Source organism: Eurytemora carolleeae, unplaced genomic scaffold (assembly GCF_000591075.1).
Source record: "Eurytemora carolleeae unplaced genomic scaffold, Eaff_2.0 scaffold201, whole genome shotgun sequence".
Taxonomy (NCBI): Eukaryota; Metazoa; Arthropoda; class Copepoda; order Calanoida; family Temoridae; genus Eurytemora; species Eurytemora carolleeae.
Genome location: NW_019396171.1, coordinates 262,321 through 283,016, shown reverse-complemented (window position 1 = coordinate 283,016; position 20,696 = coordinate 262,321). Strand labels below are relative to the sequence as shown.

The window sequence follows — 20,696 nt, the reverse complement described above, 5'->3', positions numbered from 1 at the left end:
TTATTTGTTCTCAGAGAATTGGACTTTTTAAACATACTTTCAAAGCAGGAGGGAAGTTTATCGTGAAAAAAAGAATGCATAAACAACTTGCAGTTTAAGTCAAACAAATCAAATCGTTAAACTTCAGGATATTTAATTTCTTAAATATTGGAATAGTGTGGGAATTTGCTTTTTGTTATTTCGTATACATTTTTTCTGGCAATTAATTAACCCTTTAAGTTTTGATGGTTGAACCCCCCCCCCCAGGCTAATAACCCAAACTCAATATGTGGTCAAACAACCCAATAGAAAACCAGGAATTTGATTGATATCAACAACTAGTCCAGATTTTCTTTATAAGTGTGAAGATTGGATCGTTAGAAGAATATTGGGTTAAATTCTCCAAGATTGGAGATCAAACTATGCGATATAGCTAATAGTTGGCACGTTTTCATTCAGATCAAAGCAGTATGCGCGGGGTTGACTTTTAGAGTATTATCAACTCCTGCCAGGACAGAAGACACAATTAGACATATGGTTAACTCTATATCAAAAGAGACACCAAAGATTACTCAAAATACAGAGCGTTCCATATCATATTAGATTATCTCCAATCTTTAACACCAAAATAAACCCTTAATACTCGAAAAACTTATCATATTCCGAAGAAGGTTCTTATTAAAGCCTTATGTTATTTTTCAAAATGATTCATACTAATGAAATTTTCTAATTAGTCCCGAAAATCGTAATTTAGACCCGTTCTCGGTTTAATATGATGTGGGACACCCTGTCGTATTCAAGAATTTGATAACTATAGTGTACTGTATAATAAATAATGAAAAGTACTCAGCATTGCTACTTGCTAGTCCCCATTGTGCCATTAGTATTTAAGTTGATCGATCCACTAAGGGCCAGAGCGCCATTATAAGGATTTAAAGATAGATAGATAGAAAGTCAGACAGGTACAATAAAATCTTCATGAACCGACCCGATTTCCCTAACCAAATATTTCTTAATACCGAATGTAAGCAAACCCCATCTGTTAAGCGTTATCTTTACCACTCAGTCATATTACTGTGTTGTAGAATTTAATCACCTATTCTATGTTACCCATTGGAATGGAACAATTTACAAGTTACACCTTGGTTGATGTTACAGAATTATAGCCAGCTGAGGTTAACAAAATTATAAATATTGTAAATTTTGTAAAAGTTGTTTAACCTATAATAGACCTTTCATTTAAATAAATATTGTTTAAGTTAAAAGTTTCAATATCTAAATCATATATTCACAAATCTCAGCAGAGAAGTTTTCTCTGTTGGAATTTAAAAACTGAATATAGAGCAAATATGCAGTTATATAATAAAAGCTGTAGAGCAAATGTAGTGATCTAAAAAGGCGTGGAGCAAATGTTGTTATCTAAATGATGTAGAGCAAATTTAGTGAACTTAAAGCTGTAAACAAATGTAGTAATTTAAAAGGTGTAGAGCAAATGTAGTAGTCTAATAAAAGGTGCAGAGCAAATGTAGTAATCTAATAAAAGGTGTAGAGCAAATGTAGTAGTCTAATATTGTAGAGCAAATACATTGATCTAAAAGTTGTAGAGCAAATACATTGATCTAAAAGGTGTAGAGCAAATACATTGATCTAAAAGGTGAAGAGCAAATGCATTGATCTAAAAGTTGTAGAACAAATGCATTGATCTAAAAGGTGAAGAGCAAATACATTTATCTAAAAGGTGTAGAGCAAATGAATTGATCTAAAAGGTGTAGAGCAAATGTATTGATCTTAAAGATGAAGAGCAAATACATTGATCTAAAAGGTGAAGAGCAAACACTCTGATCTAAAGGGTGTAGAGCAAATGCCTTGAGCTAAAAGGTGTAAAGCAAATGGTAATCTCATAAAAATGTTAGGCTTAGATTTTCTTTCCTTTTTATTGTTGGAAAATTCTTATTAATTTACAAGGTTTTAGAAATGATGAAATTAAATTAATCTCTGAAATGGTGGATTCTAAACTGTTTTGTATTAAAACTGTGTTATCTAAACGAGAATTAGGAGATTAGAGGTTTAAACCCCCTCATTCACACATTTAACACAATACAGGGTGTCTCAGAATACATGTCCAAAAAACATGGAAATATTTAGATTTTTTTAAATTTAGAAACGCTTGCATTAAGGGATTGTAATGGAAAAATTAAAGGGGGTATAGGCAGTATCATTGCACGTGTCAGATCTCTTCACATAATACGGACAATTCAATTATATTATCAATTATATATGTTTTAAAAATTAAAAATTATTAAATTTAAATAATAATAGGAGTAAACCTAAGTTTTTCAGGCTCCTCTGGGATATCGTTGTTTTCAGATTGGTTGCGTATTTGCTGAATATAATCTGTTTAATCCTACGATTTTTATACAAAACTTTATATACATACATTTTCGTATAAATTTGACTCAGTTTTATATCAATTTTGATACAGGAACATCAAATAGAACTCTTATGGGCCTCGTTCAACTCCTTAAATAATTAGGTTTCAGCCTACACCCCCTTTCATTGTTTTGACATTCCCTAAAATTTCTTACCAAATTTCTAAGAACAACTCGTAATCGTTTAAGATCCAAAAATTAGTAGATCACATTATGAAAAGCTTAGCATTCATAGCAAATGTTCCCGCCTTTGACTTCCGATTGTCAAAGACGATTTTAAGGGGATAGCTTTTGTTTATATCCCTGCATTGTACAGTTAACTACAGTGAAACCCATAATAACGAATACATCGGAAGAATATATCAAATGTCGTCTTGACAATTTTTCAATGAGTTTTATACTACAGGGTGTCCCAAAAAACATGGGAATTCAGTGACGAATTCGATATCGTCTTTTCAAATAATTCTTTGATTTAGTATAGTGATACCTACTGAGAAAGCTGTAATCTGTAAGAGTTTCGTCTGCTATGTTTACATTTTGTTTGTTTATGTTTTGACTGCATACGGTTGTACTTAGTAAAACAAGAAATATACAAAGTATAGTATACAAAGTATACAAACAAAGTAAACTTGTCCGTCTTCACTGTTCATCTTGCGGAGACATTATAGACACATCTTTGCAGTCTTTTACCCTTTTCATTAAATAAACTCTAGCAGACATAATAATATTATGGCTTTTGAAATTAGGTATTACAATGCTAATTCATAACAAAGACGATATCGAATTCGTCACTGAATTCCCATGTTTTTTGGGACACCCTGTATTTTACGTAAATATCAGTATTTTCGAAAATAAATAAATAGCCACGAATATGCGGGAACGGGTTTGAAGAGTTCCATATAATCATTTAATTAAAAAAACTAAATATCTGCAACATTCCATTATCAGAAAGTGAAGAATACGACATTTGATGAATTATTTCGATGTATTCGTTATTAAGGGTTTCACTGTATTTTTAGAGACTATTGCTAAGAAACCCCACCTATAAGGTTCAGTAATAACCAGAATATTAAAATGTCACTCGATAATTTGAGTCTAAAGGTCGTCTTTCGATTCCAGAATTTTCCAGAAAATAATTAGTATTTATATAAATTATAGAATACTGCGTTAGGTCGATAAACTTGTAGTTTCGTTTCCCCCAGGTCGATAAACTTGTAGTTCCGTTTCCCCCAGGTCGAAAAACTCGTAGTTCTGTCTCCCCCAGGTCGGATCTAAACCAAGTTTAAAGTTTTGTTTAGTTTATATCTCTTTGATTAAATTTATCTAGAGAACTATTTTATCGGAAACTCTAGTTTTAAAACTTTACATCCAATGAAAGGGACTGTAAGCATGATTTTGTGGAACCCTCTATGCAAAGATGGCAATGTCCGATTTACAACGGTGCCCTTACAACCTTAATCTGATCAAAATGTGGAAGATAATGTCGTTTCTCCGACTTGAGAAGTGTTTATTGATTCTTTGAGTTTCTCCATTGCTTCTTATAAGCTAGGAATGCGCCTGTCACTTTCGCAGAGAAACCGCAAATGAAAATAAAAGAAACAAGACATTGATGTCTAATTTGTTCTATATCAGCCAAAGCTGTCGATCATTGCTATCTTTGCATGCAGGGTCACTTGAAATTACACTTACAGTCCCTTTAACAACTTGATCAGGACTTACTCCGTTCCTTATTGTCTTAAACTTATCCTTGATCTTAACCCATTCTAATTTCTTAATCCTCGACCTGTTCTTCTTCCAAAGTTAAATCTAAACATATTCTGAACCATCCACTTCTATTTAATCTCGAACTAATTCTTAATCTATGGGTAAACCTGAGTCCAATTCTTAATCTATGGGTAAACCTGAGTCCAATTCTTAATCTATGGGTAAACCTGAGTCCAATTCTTAATCTATGGGTAAACCTGATTCCAATTCTTAATCTATCGGTAAACCTGAGTCCAAAAGTAAAAAACGAAAATTTTCTACTTAAATGTTAAGTTTCAGCTTTAATGCCTCTCGTGACTTTGAATGAAATATGTCTCTCACCGAAATCGACGAGTTAACATTATTTTCTATCAATTTAATATGATTAGCTATGCGAACTGATGCAGCTTTTTCGTATTCACAAACCCCAAGTTTTTTAATCTAATAAGAGTCTGTGCTTAAGCTTAATTCAACCTAGAATTAATCATTTTTCAGAACTTTTCAGCTATTACTTCAACTTCGCGCATTCTTGAGTTTTAGATTCTGTTCCTGATCTGAAACCCATTTTTAATCCATAACCTTACTTGATTCTGAATATTAGACGTATTTCAATTCAAACTCTGACACCTAATCTGAATCTGAACCTTTTTAAAATCTTTAATCGATATAAATCCAATAATTAATCAACCTCGTCTTAATCTTATTTTTAATTAATTTCTAACATGTTTCTAATACAGGGTGTCCCAATAAACGTGGGAATTCAGTGACGAATTCGATATCGTCTTTTTAAATAATTCTTTGATTTAGTATAGTGATACCTACTGAGAAAGCTGTAACCTGTAAGATTTTCGTCTGCTATGTTCATATTTTGTTTGGTTATGTTTTGACTGCATACGGTTGTACTTAGTAAAACAAGAAAATTGCCGTATACTAACAGAGTAAACTTAACCGTCTTCACTGTTCATCTTGCGGAGACATTATAGACACATCTTTACAGTCTTTTACTCTTTTCATAAAATAAACTCTAGCAGACATAATAATATTATGGGTTTTGAAATTAGGTATTACAATGCTAATTCATAACTAAGACGATATCGAATTCGTCACTGAATTCCCATGTTTTTTGGGACACCCTGTACTAAACTAATCACGTAGATTCAGAGGTTGAAGGAATATCCCCCCCCCCCCTCCAATTTAAAAACATATAAAAATAGAAACCTCCTAACCTAACCTCCTCTCTTAAAGGACTGCCAATTCGTAATTTCAAGTGACCCTCCACTTAAAGAGCAGAATCCCCTATTTACAACCTTTATCTGATCAATTTAATATGGAACGTGTTTTGTTTAGCTAAAAGTGTTTAATTTTGACAATTCCTATATTTTTTTCTTGCAGCAAAATGCGCAGGTCTATTATTAACAGGATATCAACGCTTGTAAATTTTAAATACTAATTATTCTTAATAGTGGATTCTTTACAGAAATGACTAACGCATTTCTTATGCGATCTTTTGCAACAATTAGAAACACTGACTCGCCCTTTTCCCCTACGTAAAGGTTCTGATCCGAGAGCGAGAGAAGACCACGCCATTTATTCGTCCGCACCTCAAATGACGTCACAACTCACCATTACTTTTTTACGTGTCTCAATTTTCGAATATAAAATTTTAAGTACTTATAAAGGAATTAAAACATTGATTGATTGATTGATAATCGTTTATTTCTATATACCTTGTTACTGGTATCTTAAATCTAAGGAATTAAAACAATACCAGACAAGATTATGTTGAGTTTTGACGTCATCTGTGGTCGTACGAAAAAAATGGTGTGACGTACCTTCCCTCTAACGTTCTGACCTCTTAATTTGAGCTGATTAAACAAATTAAACTAATACCATTTATTAACTGGTTAAACGATACAAAAATTACAAGTACATGACAAAAATTAAAAAACTTTCAAAATATTTAGCTAAAAAATTTTATTTGACTTTCTCTTTTCGTGACAGAGGATTAACTTGCTCAAATCATAAAAATTATATGAACATTAATTTGATATAAACCGTAGTACAATATAATGCCAACATTTTTGTCGATATGAGAAATAAACCTATCCTAACAAATTCAGATCTAAAGTAAATTTTTCAAAAAGGGCATAAACTAATTTTTAAAAGATTTTATTGCATTCATTTTTAGCAAATTTATCTAAATATATTTGGTTCAGAATTTATTTAAAACTGACGATACAGAGAGTCCCAAAAAAAACATGAAAATTCAAGAAATGACAACCTCAAAATAATCTTTAACCAGTGCAACATAATTTTCTCTGTTATCAAACTTTGGACCAAATAATAAAAATAAACACTCATTTCTACTAGATTTTGCAAAATTTGGTAAAGAACAATATTTTTTTTCTTCGATTTTTAATTAAAAATCGAACATTTTGTAAGATACGAAGGAGGTAGACCATATTTAAAAAAAACTTAGAATCCGTTCCATTTTGATGCTGACTCGAAATTTAAAATCAATTTAAATTTGTCACTAAAATACAGTGTTTTTGGGACTTCTGATACCTTTGTGCATGTAAAGAATTAGGTTTTAAATAAAAAAATTAAATTTGTGCAACATTGACTTCTCAATTAGGCCTTCAAAAGACAAGGTTCTATTTCCCTTTCTAAACTGTAATCGAGTTTTAGAGAAAACAATTTCAAGATGCAGATGTAATTTATACAGGGTCATCCATGTGTTATTTCATGTAAAAAATTTCGAAACAAATCAGTAATTAACAATTTTTGAACCAAAAAAAACTAAAAGTTTTATGCATTAAAATGTGGATCACTCTGTATATTTACATTCTTACATTAATATCATTTTGCCAACAGATTCACGAGTTGATGCGGGGAGATAAAACTAGTTTTAAACTCTGGATACTGAACTTAAGCTCGGTTTGATCGGCATTAATACTCGACTCAAGATGGTAACAAGATAAAGACTTGGTGACAAATCTCTTAAAATTCAGCACTCTCAATTTTTTACGAAAATTCGCGGTAATTCCCACACTTCCCGCAAACTGTCACAACTCAGTCTTTCTATTTACGTTTTCAGGAAATCCTTCAGCAGACTGGTTCTAAATAGGATTGGAGTTAAAACACGGAATTGTGAAACATAAGAAGAGGGTGACCCTAAACGGGGGAAACTATAAAGACGACCTGAAACTCTTGAAATATAACGAATTTAGAGTCTTCTGCCTTAAGAGCGAGCAGTCTTTGAATGGCTTCTGTATTGATTTTGCAAAGAAAGAAACATGTATATACAATCACAGGCAATCGCGAATATAAGAAAAGGTACAGTACAAATTCCGTAGAATCGTCTCTGAAGTCTCATCCTTTGTGGGTAACCCTAGAGCTGTGACGTAATCAAACAGCTTAATAACTAGGCTTGTGTGAAAAATAATAAAGATTGTAAACAAAGCTTACAGGTTAGGAGTGTAGTAATTCAACAGTCGTCGTGGTATCTATCAAAATGAAGACATCTTTTGAGGTTTACCAAAATAAAATGGAAAACATAGAAAAGCTGTCAATCACAATCAATCTCTTGGTTTACTTGTAAGCTTGTAAATTAAAAAAATTTGTTAGAAAAACAGATAAGTCGTCTTCATTGATTGATATAAACGCCGACAACTGTATATAAACTGAACTGTGACTTTAATTTTATGCAAGCAAATATATTTGTTTTTAAAAAAAATAACTCGATTTAAAAAAAATAGATTTTATTAAAACCTACCTTCGCTTTTCTGCAATATCCATTTGGTTTTCTAAATCTCCTCTGAACAATTAATTTATTAATTAATTTATCAAAAATACTAATTAAACATTAAAGAATTAATTAACTTGTTTGAAATTTTCAACAGAAGCGAATAATTGGGAGAAGTAAAGGGACAGTTCTCTTTCTATATTTAGAGGTTAATTTTCCGAAAATGAGATTTCAATTCGCAGGATTAATTTGTAAATATAAAATATAGATACCATGGTCAGGGGGTACGAGAACATTTGTGTAGCGGGGTGGGTGCACATTTTTTTCTTGTGCCCCCCCCCCCCTAAAATCCCATTTTTTGAAAAAAATATTAATACCTTTTTTAACTATGTAAACTTTTCTTAATAAATATCTATATTTTCTATTTCTTAGTAGTTTAAGCTGTTTAACCCCATTTTATCAACGAATTTTTGTTCGTATTTTTAAATTTTGAAAAGTTGCCAAATTTCAAACTGTCAAGTACAGTCTCTCCATGTAAACTCAGAAACATTTCAATTAAATTTAATTCTTTTGTTGGAAACTTACTTTAGAATCAATTGCACTTGTAGAAGAAGTTATAAACTAAAGGAATGGAGAAGGGGGATGCTTGAAAAGATAGCATAAATCAACCGACAGGAATATATTCAGTCATTTTTTTTCGTATTAAATAAAACAATTTTCTCTTTAGATTGAAAAACTAGTATTACTGCTTAAACTCCCGGCGGGATAATGAACTGGCTAGACCCTGAACCCCAAAAAGAAGAAACCACTTTATCTTCCTTGTTCAAAACTTCTGTGGTCTCTATGTAGCAGGGATACAAAATATAATTATTTACCTGTCCGTGGTCTCGGCATGTTCTATTTTCCAACTGAGATTCTCAATCTCGGCTTCTAGCTGGGCTTGCTGGTACTCAAACTAATAATAATAATTTCAGATAAAAATAAATAAAAAAACACCATGGCCAAATTAAAAGAATTTGAGCCCCGTCTCAAATTTGAGAAACAATCAAACATATTAGGAAAAAGATATAGATTAGATACAATATATCGGCCTGATCGGTTACAATATTTCGGCCTGATCGGATACAATATTTCGGCCTGATCGGATACAATATTTCGGCCTGATCGGATACAATATTTCGGCCTGATCGGATACAACATTTCGGCCTGATCGGATACAATATTTCGGCCTGATCGGATACAACATTTCGGCCTGATCGGATACAACATTTCGGACTGATCGGATTCAATATTTCGGCCTGATCGGATACAATATTTCGGCCGGATCGGATTCAATATTTCGGCCTGATCGGATACAACATTTCGGACTGATCGGATACAATATTTCGGCCTGATCGGATTCAATATTTCGGCCTGATCGGATACAATATTTCGGCCGGATCGGATACAATATTTCGGCCTGATTGGATACAATATTTCGGCCTGATCGGATACAACTGTGACATTTTTTTTTAGGAAAACCATGGATAGTGGGTACCCTGGGTGTGACATAGGCTAAACAAATTCGATTTTATTTTCTTTCAAAATCATAATTTGAAAAATAATTTTAAACTCCATGGGCACCGTAATAAAAATACATTTAGTTCAGATAAAATAAATATTTACCAGTTCCTTGGAAGAGCTGGGGTCCATGTAGTACGCGTACGGATATGTGTACTGGAGAGTGTACCTGAACAAACAGAGGTCGCAATTTTTGGATTTTAAATATTTTCATTTAACGCGCTTAATGGATTAATTTCCCTGCTGTCGGACACAGCCGGCCATTCAATAAAATTAAATCTTGAAAAATCTATCTTTAAAAAATCCTTCAAATGTACACCATGAATATTGAGTTACGCCTTTTGACTAAGTTATAACCAAACCAAAAGTTTTAGTCTCTATACAGCGAGTACCAGAAAACTCAGGAATAGTAAGACGACTTTTAGACTCAAACTATGACATTTGATAGTACAATGAACATGAGACACGGCAATTGTGCAGTGTCGATAGGCCCAATTAACTTGAAACGTGATTTGACAAGTTACTAGTAAACTTTTTTTCTGAAATAAACTGAAGTATTGCTATAATGTCGTCTTCCTATTCCAATGTTCTGGTTCTTGCTGTATGTGAATAAATATTTCACAACGCAGTAGGAAATCTGAAGATCTGATGCATGGGAAATTAAATATTTGTTTGTTGAATAAAAATCATCAAAATTGAGGGAAAACACTCACTAGTCCCCCCCCCCACATTATTTCATAGTTCTCTTACCTACACTTAGCTAGTAGACTAGCTGCATCTATCAAATACTGCCAATCTATCCAGGTTCCACAGCTACTCATCACTTTCTCCTAAATTTTTTTTTTAAATGCACTTTCACTATGTAACCAGAGGTAGGACCTTAATAATTCACTAATCCGTATGTTTAATAATTCGACGACTTAAACCAATCCTTCTGTGATATTTCTGAAGGTATGATTAATAAAAAGCCAATGAAAAATCGGCTCTCTACCAATGAGAGATCAAGAAAATACGCTTCAGCTGTTTTTCATTGATTATTATTAAGTACTTAATCGGTTTAAACTAAAAGTTTCCACTAAGCATAACGAGTCATATGCTGAAATAACTATTTGAAACAGAAGTGCAAAACCGGGGGTTACAAGTTGAGAATTGGCTGTTTTTTCAATTGAGCCTTTTTTATTTTTATTTTATTTTTCACTAAAATAGTCTAGTTTTTAAAGGGAGTGACCGGCAATGTATGGTGGTTAAACTGTAAATGCAGTATTGTTGACAATTTTTTAGGATTCACTTGAGACATATGGAACTATTCAACGACGTATATTTACTGAGTTTGAGCACAAAGTCGACGTTCAAAATCATGAATTTGGGTGAGTACTTTTTCAGAATCGTTTTTTAAAACTATTGCATAACGACGACAAAAAATATAAACAAATTTCTAAAGTAAACTAATTAGTTATTTAGGAACAGGTTGAGAAAATAAAAATTATCTCTTATCATCAAAAATAATCTTACTCAATTATTAGTTTCTATAATCTCTCATTATTCACAAAGATTTTCTGCAGATTTTCTGGAATTTTTTTTGAAAAGACGACATTTGAAGAATTTGTAGAAATCTGCGAACAAATTTATAGAAAATAAGAAAGTCAATATAATGATGTAAACGAAATAATTGATTCTCGTTGATTTATTGGCAAATTTCTTTTAAGAAATATGTTCATAAAAATCTAATTAGTTTACTATGAATTTTTACAATATTTTTTGTCGTCGTTATTAAATAATTTAAATAATTTTGAACGTCGACTTTGCACTCAAACTCATTGATTATACATCGTGGAAACGTTTCATATGTCTCAAATGAATCCTAAAAAATGTTCTACTATAATGCATACTCAGTTCAACCCCCATACATTGCCGGTCACTCCCTTTATTGGGTCATTACTCATTATCTTAGATGAAATTTGCCGGTCACTCCCTTTAATGGGTCAGATGAGATAGTCAATGTAATTTTAAGCAATTGACTATTAAAAATATGCATTTTTATACAGAATTTTTGTTTTTGTATTTTTATTAACCATTAAAAAGTTTTCAATATTATTACCGTTATAATATTTTTAATTTTATCGAGTGTGACAGCCTCCAGTTTCATACTTCGAGAATGGTTCTCCCACTGAAATATAATGTTAACTTCAAATGCATGCATTTTAATTACGATCCGGATTAGCAACATTTTGACTCCTGGAATCGAGAATCCGGATCCGGATTTAATGGTAATATATCAAATAAAATACTTTTGTAGGATAATATTGGATAATGAGAGGTTATAAAAACCTTAGAGCCCTGTAAAGATTAAAGGTTTTAATGGAAGTAACCCAAAACTTGGCAAAAATAATTAATTCAATGTTTATTTTTTTATAAAATCCGCAAGATGCGCGAAACCTGATATTTAGTCAAATCCGTTTTTAAAAACATGATTCTAACAGTGGAAGAGAGGATAGCATGGTTAGTTAGTTTTCTGACATAATTCAGCAAAACACAGTTTGCAAGCCCTCAAGGCCACGGGTATTTACAGAAAAGATTTTATATTCTATCTGGGAAATTGGGGGGACTGCTTGTTTACTTAGCCAAGGTTATTTATCATGAAGATTCTACAAAAAAAAACTAAAATAATATTCTTTAATAATCACTTTTATTATTATTATTATTAATACAGTTTTGCCAAAAATCCGACAACTATTTTAGTATTTTTTTTGTTATTACATTTTGGCTTTACGGCTTACAAGAGATCCTTCTCCAGTAAAAAGTTCAATTAAATGATTACTTTCAAGAATTATCTTTTTGTACATTTAACAAATAACAATATCAAATTTCGCAGATTTTCCTGTTTTTTTGTTTTGTTGAATTAAAAAAAATAGATTTTTTGTGCTTTATAGAAACACGCTAATTTACCAACCATTAAAAGTATATACAAAAAAATCAAAAAAAAATATGGAAATAGACATATTTTTGAAAATTTTGCTTATTTACCTTAAAGAGAAAAAAACTTACCCTTTCGAAATAATGAAGATATTTCTTGAGCGCCTCCCTGGCTTGCGCATGCGCAGACTCATGTGCAATGTTTGGATTGTCCTTATACCTAAACAAATAATTTATTGATTTAAGGGACTATAAGCATATAATGGGGGGGGTCTTCAGATCCTATCTTATCTTATCTTATATAAGCATAATTTCAGGTGATCCTCCATGCAGAGATGGCAATGCCCGATTTAGAAAATATATATTATACAAGGTAAATAAAAACCTGGTGATAGCGTTGTTATACAAAAAAATTGCTTCCCGAATTTTTTACTTTTTTTGAAAAATTATGATTTTAACATTTACATATTTTTTAGCCTACAACATGAACCCAGGGGGCGGGCATAACTCTCCTAATTTTGCCTGGCTAGGTTTATACTGTACAGTGAATTTCTATGAAAATAACAATAATCCCAAGATCCAGGAGTGTATATTTTTAAGAATGACCCCCCACAAGGAGGGGTGGGGGTGTGTGTGATTATTTTTGATGAATTGAAAATATTTAAAATTTGGCATCAATAGGCAATTTTTATCAATCATTTGAAACTTTTTTACCCAAAAATGAATCATTTTCTTCTATTTCATAATTCAGCGATAAAACCTTTTTTCTCGACAAACCTCTAGGAAATAGACCATTTTAAAATAGGAGGCGGGGGAGGGAAGTTCCCCCTAAAATATACACCCCTGTCAAGATCTGAAGGTAGAGTGGAGCCGACAGGCCAAAACTTCTTGTGTGAAGAAGTTTTCCAAAGGTTATATTACAACAAATCGTAAATATAATCTATTTTATTTTCAGAGAAATTTACTACAGGGTTGAACCGTGTTTCTAAATATCATTGATGGTCAAAGGAGGGAGGATATTTGTTAAGATAAGTTAATTCTGTTAGTTTCATGTTCCATATGGCTGCAATATATAGCTGCATAAATGCTGTGTTTCTTTTCTTGTATAATCACCCCCCCCCCCCTCTTTGAAAATCATTTCCCCCCAGAAGTTAGATAAGTGTGCGCGGGGCGGAGTGCCGTTCTTCTTTATGATGAATTGGGGAAAAAAATGATTTTTTGTTGGGACAACGTATCAAAAAGAATAATTTTGATGTCACAATTAAAATTCCCCAGCAAGGAGGGGGGTAATTCCTAAAATTATACACCCCCTGCCAATTTATATTGGGTCTTACTATATTTTACCTTGAGCACTCGTAATACTCTGAGCCATGTGTTCTCCAGTCTCCCATACACATCCAACAAAACTCATGTTTACAGTGGGAGCACTGCATGTGGTTACATCCTCCATTCTTCTCTATACAGATATTACACTTCGGACAGTCCTAGAATATACAGATATTACACTTCGGACAGTCCTAGAATATACAGATATTACACTTCGGACAGTCCTAGAATATACAGATATTACACTTCGGACAGTCCTAGAATATACAGATATTACACTTCGGACAGTCCTAGAATATACAGATATTACACTTCGGACAGTCCTAGAATATACAGATATTACACTTCGGACAGTCCTAGAATATACAGATATTACACTTCGGACAGTCCTAGAATATACAGATATTACACTGCAGTCCTAGAATATACAGATATTACACTGCAGTCCTAGAATATACAGATATTACACTGCAGTCCTAGAATATACAGATATTACACTGCAGTCCTAGAATATACAGATATTTCACGTAATTTTACCCATCTCCTGTACCTTAGTATTTGCTGATATATAATTGGCCGTCTCGCTATCGTCGGCACACTTTGTCAACCATCTCTTTATAGTCTCACAATCAGTCGGGGCATGGTAACTATATCCGCACTTGAAACAGAACCTAAACACAATACAAAATATATCGATCAATCAATCAATTAATCACTCAATCTATCATAGCCCCATAGCCCTGTTTTCATGAATCAGTCTAAAAGCTCTGGTTCGCCAGAAAGGCCTTTGAGCGCCTTTTCCCGGAATGGCCCCTAAGCCCCATATTCTAGAAAACTAAGCCCTAAAAGTACCTGGATTTACAGAATGTACAAACTGTATTCTTGGAAACACACTCAGCAGCCTTTATCACGATTGGACAATTAGGACCAGGGCAGAACCGGAGATTGGGGTGACATCTGGAAATTTAACATATTTTGGTGATTTGATCGAAGAGACAGCAGTAATTCAATCGATAATGCAATAAACCAATCCAATCAATTAATAATACAACCAACCGCCTACACCACCAACAGCTATTAACAAATCAATCATTAATCAAGCAAAGCAATCTTTAAAAAAACAATCAATCAATCAACCAACCAACCAATCAATCACCTGACATAGTCCAGAAAAGAAAGATGTTTATATCTCTCAGCTAGACCAGGTTTACTCATGTTACTGAGCACCTAGATAAATAAAAATACGCTTAAACTCCCTCAAAATTATTAAAACATTTAAAAAAATAAAAAAAAAAACAATGTAAGAGAGAAAGATAGAAAAAATAAAAAGATATATATATAATACACTAAATAAATTTACAAAAACTTGTACATCAAATTCAAATATTGTAAAAAAAACTCCTAAAAAGAAACAATTTCTTATTTTGAAAAATGAACTAAAAGAAAATTTTTTTTTATTGACTTAAAAATATCTTTGTCTGAACATTTTCTGAGGAATTTAAACATCTGGCAGATTGAAAACAGATTCTGTACGATTTTTCGGAATCAAATTTAGTTGAAAAAAAATTCTTTTAATTTTTAAATATATTTTTTTTTTTACCAGATCTTCATCAACTAGAATATCACAGCCCGGAGACATACAACTCATCGTAGTAGACACTCCCTAAACAAAAGAAACTGAAAGCATAATTTCAAAGCCGATTCACAACAGTAGTCTTTGAACTCTCGACTGATCAAAGTTTTCGGACTTATCGTTATTGATCTACAGAACCCAATGCCCCTCCACGACCCTGGGGGGGGGGCATGGGGAACATAAGCTTACCTGATTTATTTGTATTTCAAAATGCATCTGCCAGCAGAATTTACAAAATTTGTGACCACATTCCTAAAACATTTATTTTGTTAAATCCTAAAACTCTATTAATCAATCAACTTAACTTATATTCATACCATTATTCTTAAAAGCATTTTTAAGGCAAGTTAGGGTTAGTTTTAAAGAAAAATATATAAACATTAAAAAGTTTTTCTCAATCCCCCCCCCACACTTCCTACCTTTGGAGATGCAAAGTCTGTATCTATGAGTGTGCTGGCACACACTCCGCAGTATATTTGTGTCGAGGAGGTGGAGGTGGAGGTAGAGGGGGACAAAGATGTTCTAGCAGGGGAATACTGAAATAATAAACTTTTTAATGAGATTCTCCACGTTTTTATGATTAACACTTTTTTCGAAATTCTTTATAAACGGAGCAAGTTTTAAAAACTAATGAGAAAACATAAAAATCCAATTTCAGACTCCTGTGACCTCTGGGAATTGAGTTAATGAATCCTAACGCTCCGGCTTTGACTTCCATGGAGTGGCTGACATGATAAAGAATAACCAGGAAGTTACTTTGCCGATACAATTTAAAACTTGTAGTAAAAATAAGGAAAATCTTTCTACAATTGGTTTTTCATTTCTTTAATCCGCATGGTTGTGTTTAAAGAAAATCCACAAGGAAAATAATATCATTTTTGCTTTAACAAAGCTTTTTAAAAAAAGTATAAATCATTCAAGAAGTTGTAAAAAATTTATCTCTCTTATAATGTACTAGAATGTTCAATGCTTTAATAAGAAACAGGAGATTTAGTCCCCTAAAAAGTATTCAAAACCTACTTCCGTAACTCATCTAATGTAATATATATGTAGTATCAATTATGTAACACAATTGTAAACATGTAAGAAACGGAAAATATAAATATTTAGCCCCCTCAGCTTAGACCATTCACGGTGGACTAAGCCAGTGGGGTCGGTGAAATAGGCCTAGGATTAGGCCGAGTACTGTAAAAAGTCTGAACGGGCCATAGGAGTTGTCCTAGTTAGCCCTCCGACGGGACTATGCCAAGAAAATTGACCCCTGTCGTATGTTAGTCTGGTTAGGGCGACGTACTGTACCAGAGGATCGGGTCAGTACACGCTGTATCTGGCAGGCCGGTACAAACTGGGCAGGTCCTGTTCGAATTCAAATTTACTACGACCCAAAGTATTACTTCGTTTAAAACAATCTATCAAAATGCCCCTCAAAACCGATTAAGAAAAAATTACCTTGCTAATAATTTCAGGAATATTCCATTTACAGGTGTGAAGAATCTGTTTTGCTCGTGCTAAAATAAAAAATTGGTAAAAAGAAGCTTTACTTTATTTGATGTAGTCCAATAATTAAACCATTTCTACATCTATATAATAAAACAACACATTCGTATATATATATGTTGCCTATAGCCGGCCAAACGGCTGGACTGATTGGGCTGAATTTTTTTGTGGCCAATCATGGGAAGCCGGGGAGTGTCTTAGGCTAAAAAAAATAATGTTATGTTTTAAACAAGAAAGGAAAATCACCCAAATGGAGGATATCAATATTCTAGTTAATAATATTAGGTTATTCACAGAAAAAAATCATTATAATAATCAGATATATGATCTTTAAAGAAAAGTAATTCTTTTTTTTACGATTATAAAGTTTTAATGCCAATAATAATCTATATCTCTTCCTCTTCAAACTTTTATCAACGAAAAAACATACTAACAAAGTATTATGCATAAATGTTTGAAACGTACAAATAAATATATAGAAAATAAGTAATCGGCTAATTCAATTTCGGTAATTGAATATGGGCCTTTTAAATTGATTCAAAAATGAACTTAAAGAATGAAAAAACTTTTTAACAAGTGACTTAACGTCATAATTGTGCATTAATAGCATACTTATTACCGCTAGCTCCGAAAATCTTAAGATTCACTAGATATCATCTGGATATTTAGAAATAGAGTATAGCCTATAGCTCCGCAAATCCTGAGATTTACTGGGTGTAATAACTGGATATCATATTGAAACTTAGAATTAGAGTATATAGGTTGGATTGGATTGAAGCTGTACAGGATCAGATCAAACTGTAGATTCAGTTTTTGGAGAATTAGCAGCTAGTGTTTCGTTCTTACTTTTGGCAGAGCTATCCTTGATCTTGTAATCACTCGAAAGTATTCCACGACAGACTTTCCTATCTTCAACCTTAGATGATCACTTAGGTGTAGCATATCACTGGGTCTTCTCTCTCTCCACGAGCCTAACCTGTGATCGACGACAGGACCGGTGATCTTAGGATGTCTGGATGGTTGTCATACAATCTTTCTAATCTTGGTGGTGATATCAACGAGTGTATCAATGAAGTTCTTCTGAAGTTTTCTGTTATCAGCATTGAAGGCAACTAGCTTAGGTGGAAAAGGAAAAGTTGTGGCAGCAAAGCTGCTCCAGAAGGCGTTATTGTCCCCAAAAAATATATTGCTTACTGTACTGCTAAAATCTATTATGTCTAATAATAGATTTATATAATCTATATAATAAAGCTTTTCGCTTATATATAGTTGTATATATGTTAGCTATAGCTGGCCAAACGGTTGGACCGAATGGGCTGACACTTTTTAAGAGAACCCTTGAGTACCCCGGGGGTAACATAGGCTAAAAAAATCCGAGTTTTTCTTGCAAAAATTCAAATTCTTTCTTCAAAATTTGATTTAAAAAGATTCCCTAGGTAACGCTTGGTACTTCAACTAGTAGATTATAAATAAAGATTGCAGAGTAAAGGTCAAGACAAATAATAGAAGCCACGAAGAAAAATAAAATGAAATAAAAAAAATCTCCTACCGTGTGAGACGCCTAGAGTAGATTTAACACGCTCTATGGACTCGTTAAATATCTTTTCTACATTTAACACCGTTAAACATTCGTAGCTGAAGTATTCAGGGTCGTCGTTGTTGTTAAACTAAAAAAGAAACAGTAATAAAATCTACGAAAACTGATTGAAAACCGATTTTACTTTTTGTTTGATAACTAGAAAACTGTACAATAGGAAGACAACATTAAACTTAAAGCAGTGTATTTGATGAACTGTAAGCTTTCCTGGTGACTAGTAAGTTATCAAATCACTTTTTAAGTGAAATGGGTCTGTTTACACTGCAACAACTATTTAAACTATTTAAAATCATAGCTGAAGTCAAAAGTCGTCTTCCTATTCCAGAGCTTTCTGATTATCACTGTAGATAAAATGTAACTCATGCTGCTTTAAAACGTAATTTCTGAGGGGAGGGGGGAGAGAAGAGTTGGGAATATAAATTAGACTTTCATGTTTTTGTTTCCTCTTCAAGATGCTTGGTTTTACAATATAAACCAAATATTGCTAAAAAAAACTCACTACTTCTACAAGACCTGTTCCAAAAAAACCCTCAGTGAAACAAATCGACCAATCAATCAATCAATCAATCAGGCAATCAATCAATCAATCAATCAATCAATCAATCAATCAATCAATCAATCAANATTGACCAATCAATTGACCAATCAATTGACCAATCAATTGATCAATCAATCAACCAATCAATCAACCAACCAATCAACTATCCAACCAATCATTTACCAAACTAACCTGTGATGCTCTCCCCTCCTCGTCGTCATTAAATGAATAATATTCCGCATATCCTCCATCCTCTGATCCGTCCTCGGACCCGGTCCAGTCCTGATCCTCCAGCTGCTGGTCAGATCCTCCACCACTAGATTCTAGAACAAAGACAGGAATTAGTAATAACGAAAAGTAAAAAATATCCTTTTCGCGGATTTTTTTCCAGTTCAACACGATTATTTAAGGTTTTTCAAAACCTCTATAAGTTAAGCCACAATAGGTATACGACATTGACGTTTATTAACTTATATAAACTGAAATATGATAAAATTAACTATGGTATCTTCTTCCATATGATTCATTTCTACTCAACCAAACGCGGTGTTTAGAAATTTCAAGAAATCATCCAAAAATAATTTTAAGGTCCAATGTGAAAACCACGACAGAATACCATCCTAAACTGCCGATATATGTATTTAAAAAAAATGGGAATGAGTTTTTAACTAGTAATCTACCTCTAGTCTCTACCTTTACTCTACCTTTACATTACTCTTTTACACTAAACATACAAGTTAAGGGCTTCTGCCCATCATACTATTATGTTAAATTGTAACTTGAATGTTACTTAAATCTTCTTAATTATAGTGATGAATAATTACTTGGTTTGTTTGAATACATCGTATATTATTCTTGGGGGTACGTATACGATTTTTGGACCCCCCCCCCTTCTATCAATTTTGTAACTGACCTTTAATCAATTTTATACATGGATAACACATGGATATAATTGATCATGTGGCCGCAGCTCCCGGCCCCCTAGCATGTCCTAGCCGCAGCGCTCGGCCCCATACCCTGCCCTAGCCGCAGCGCTCGGCCCAGGAATTGTCTTAACCTAACCTGACCTAAAATAATAAAAAATCAATAATAATATTTTTGTTGAAAAATGAAAAATAAAAGATCATGTACAAAATTGATAGGACGGACCCTTAAAATGTTACGGTTTCGATGTAAAATCTTAAAATAAATAAATAATTATTACCTCCTGTATCACTCATAATTCTGGAACAATCTTGATTATAACTTAATCAGATTTACAACAAATATCTTTCCTTATTTTCTCATTGTTCTGAACTGAAATAAATAAAATATTCTTCAGTTTGACATAATATTAAAAAATTGACTATTTTTAAATACACTTAAGGATTTTAGTTTTCTTGTTTAGATTATCCAAACCAAACCCGAGTAAAGACACAGAAACAGTTGGGGATGGATTCAATCGTCTTCGGTTTTAACAGTTAGGGACCAGACAGACAAAAAGTAATTAATTTAAGATGTTAAGTACTTTTCCAAAGGCCGTTTCCCAAGTTGGAACTTCCCAAATTTGCAAAACCCAATCGGCAACTTCCCAAATATGTTCTAGCCTTTGCGCTTGGCCCTAATTGCAGCAGTCAGCGCCTCAAAAGGCCGAACCTAACTTACCTAACCAATGGGAAATTTCCAGTTGGGAAATACACATTTTTGGAAGTTATCACTTGTGAAAATGCCCTTGGTAAAATGCCTCTGGGAAGTTG

At 32.9% G+C, this 20,696-nt stretch overlaps 1 protein-coding gene across 1 annotated transcript; it reads right to left on the bottom strand.

The window, feature by feature from the left end:
- Positions 1–7,183: 7,183 nt before the first annotated feature.
- On the bottom strand, positions 7,184–20,413 carry LOC111697107 (potential E3 ubiquitin-protein ligase ariadne-2). Its single transcript, XM_023466996.1, has 18 exons — positions 20,165–20,413; positions 19,153–19,283; positions 18,375–18,492; positions 16,778–16,836; positions 15,748–15,864; positions 15,518–15,580; positions 15,296–15,358; positions 14,852–14,922; positions 14,548–14,652; positions 14,246–14,366; positions 13,714–13,853; positions 12,502–12,589; positions 11,555–11,623; positions 10,207–10,286; positions 9,562–9,625; positions 8,772–8,851; positions 7,927–7,968; positions 7,184–7,270 (listed from the first exon to the last, which is right to left on the bottom strand). The coding sequence occupies exons 1-18, from the start codon at positions 20,178–20,180 to the stop codon at positions 7,237–7,239; spliced, it is 1,461 nt and encodes a 486-aa protein (XP_023322764.1). The 5' UTR covers positions 20,181–20,413; the 3' UTR covers positions 7,184–7,236.
- Positions 20,414–20,696: the final 283 nt, after the last annotated feature.

What these genes read in the sequence shown, in the direction of transcription:
- LOC111697107 (XM_023466996.1), bottom strand. An exon ending in ATATATCAGCAAATACTAAG is followed by an intron (nt 13,854 to 14,245) that starts GTACAGGAGATG and finishes TGTATATTCTAG; the next exon opens with GACTGTCCGAAGTGTAATAT. An exon ending in AGTCTACTAGCTAAGTGTAG is followed by an intron (nt 9,626 to 10,206) that starts GTAAGAGAACTA and finishes CTGTTTGTTCAG; the next exon opens with GTACACTCTCCAGTACACAT.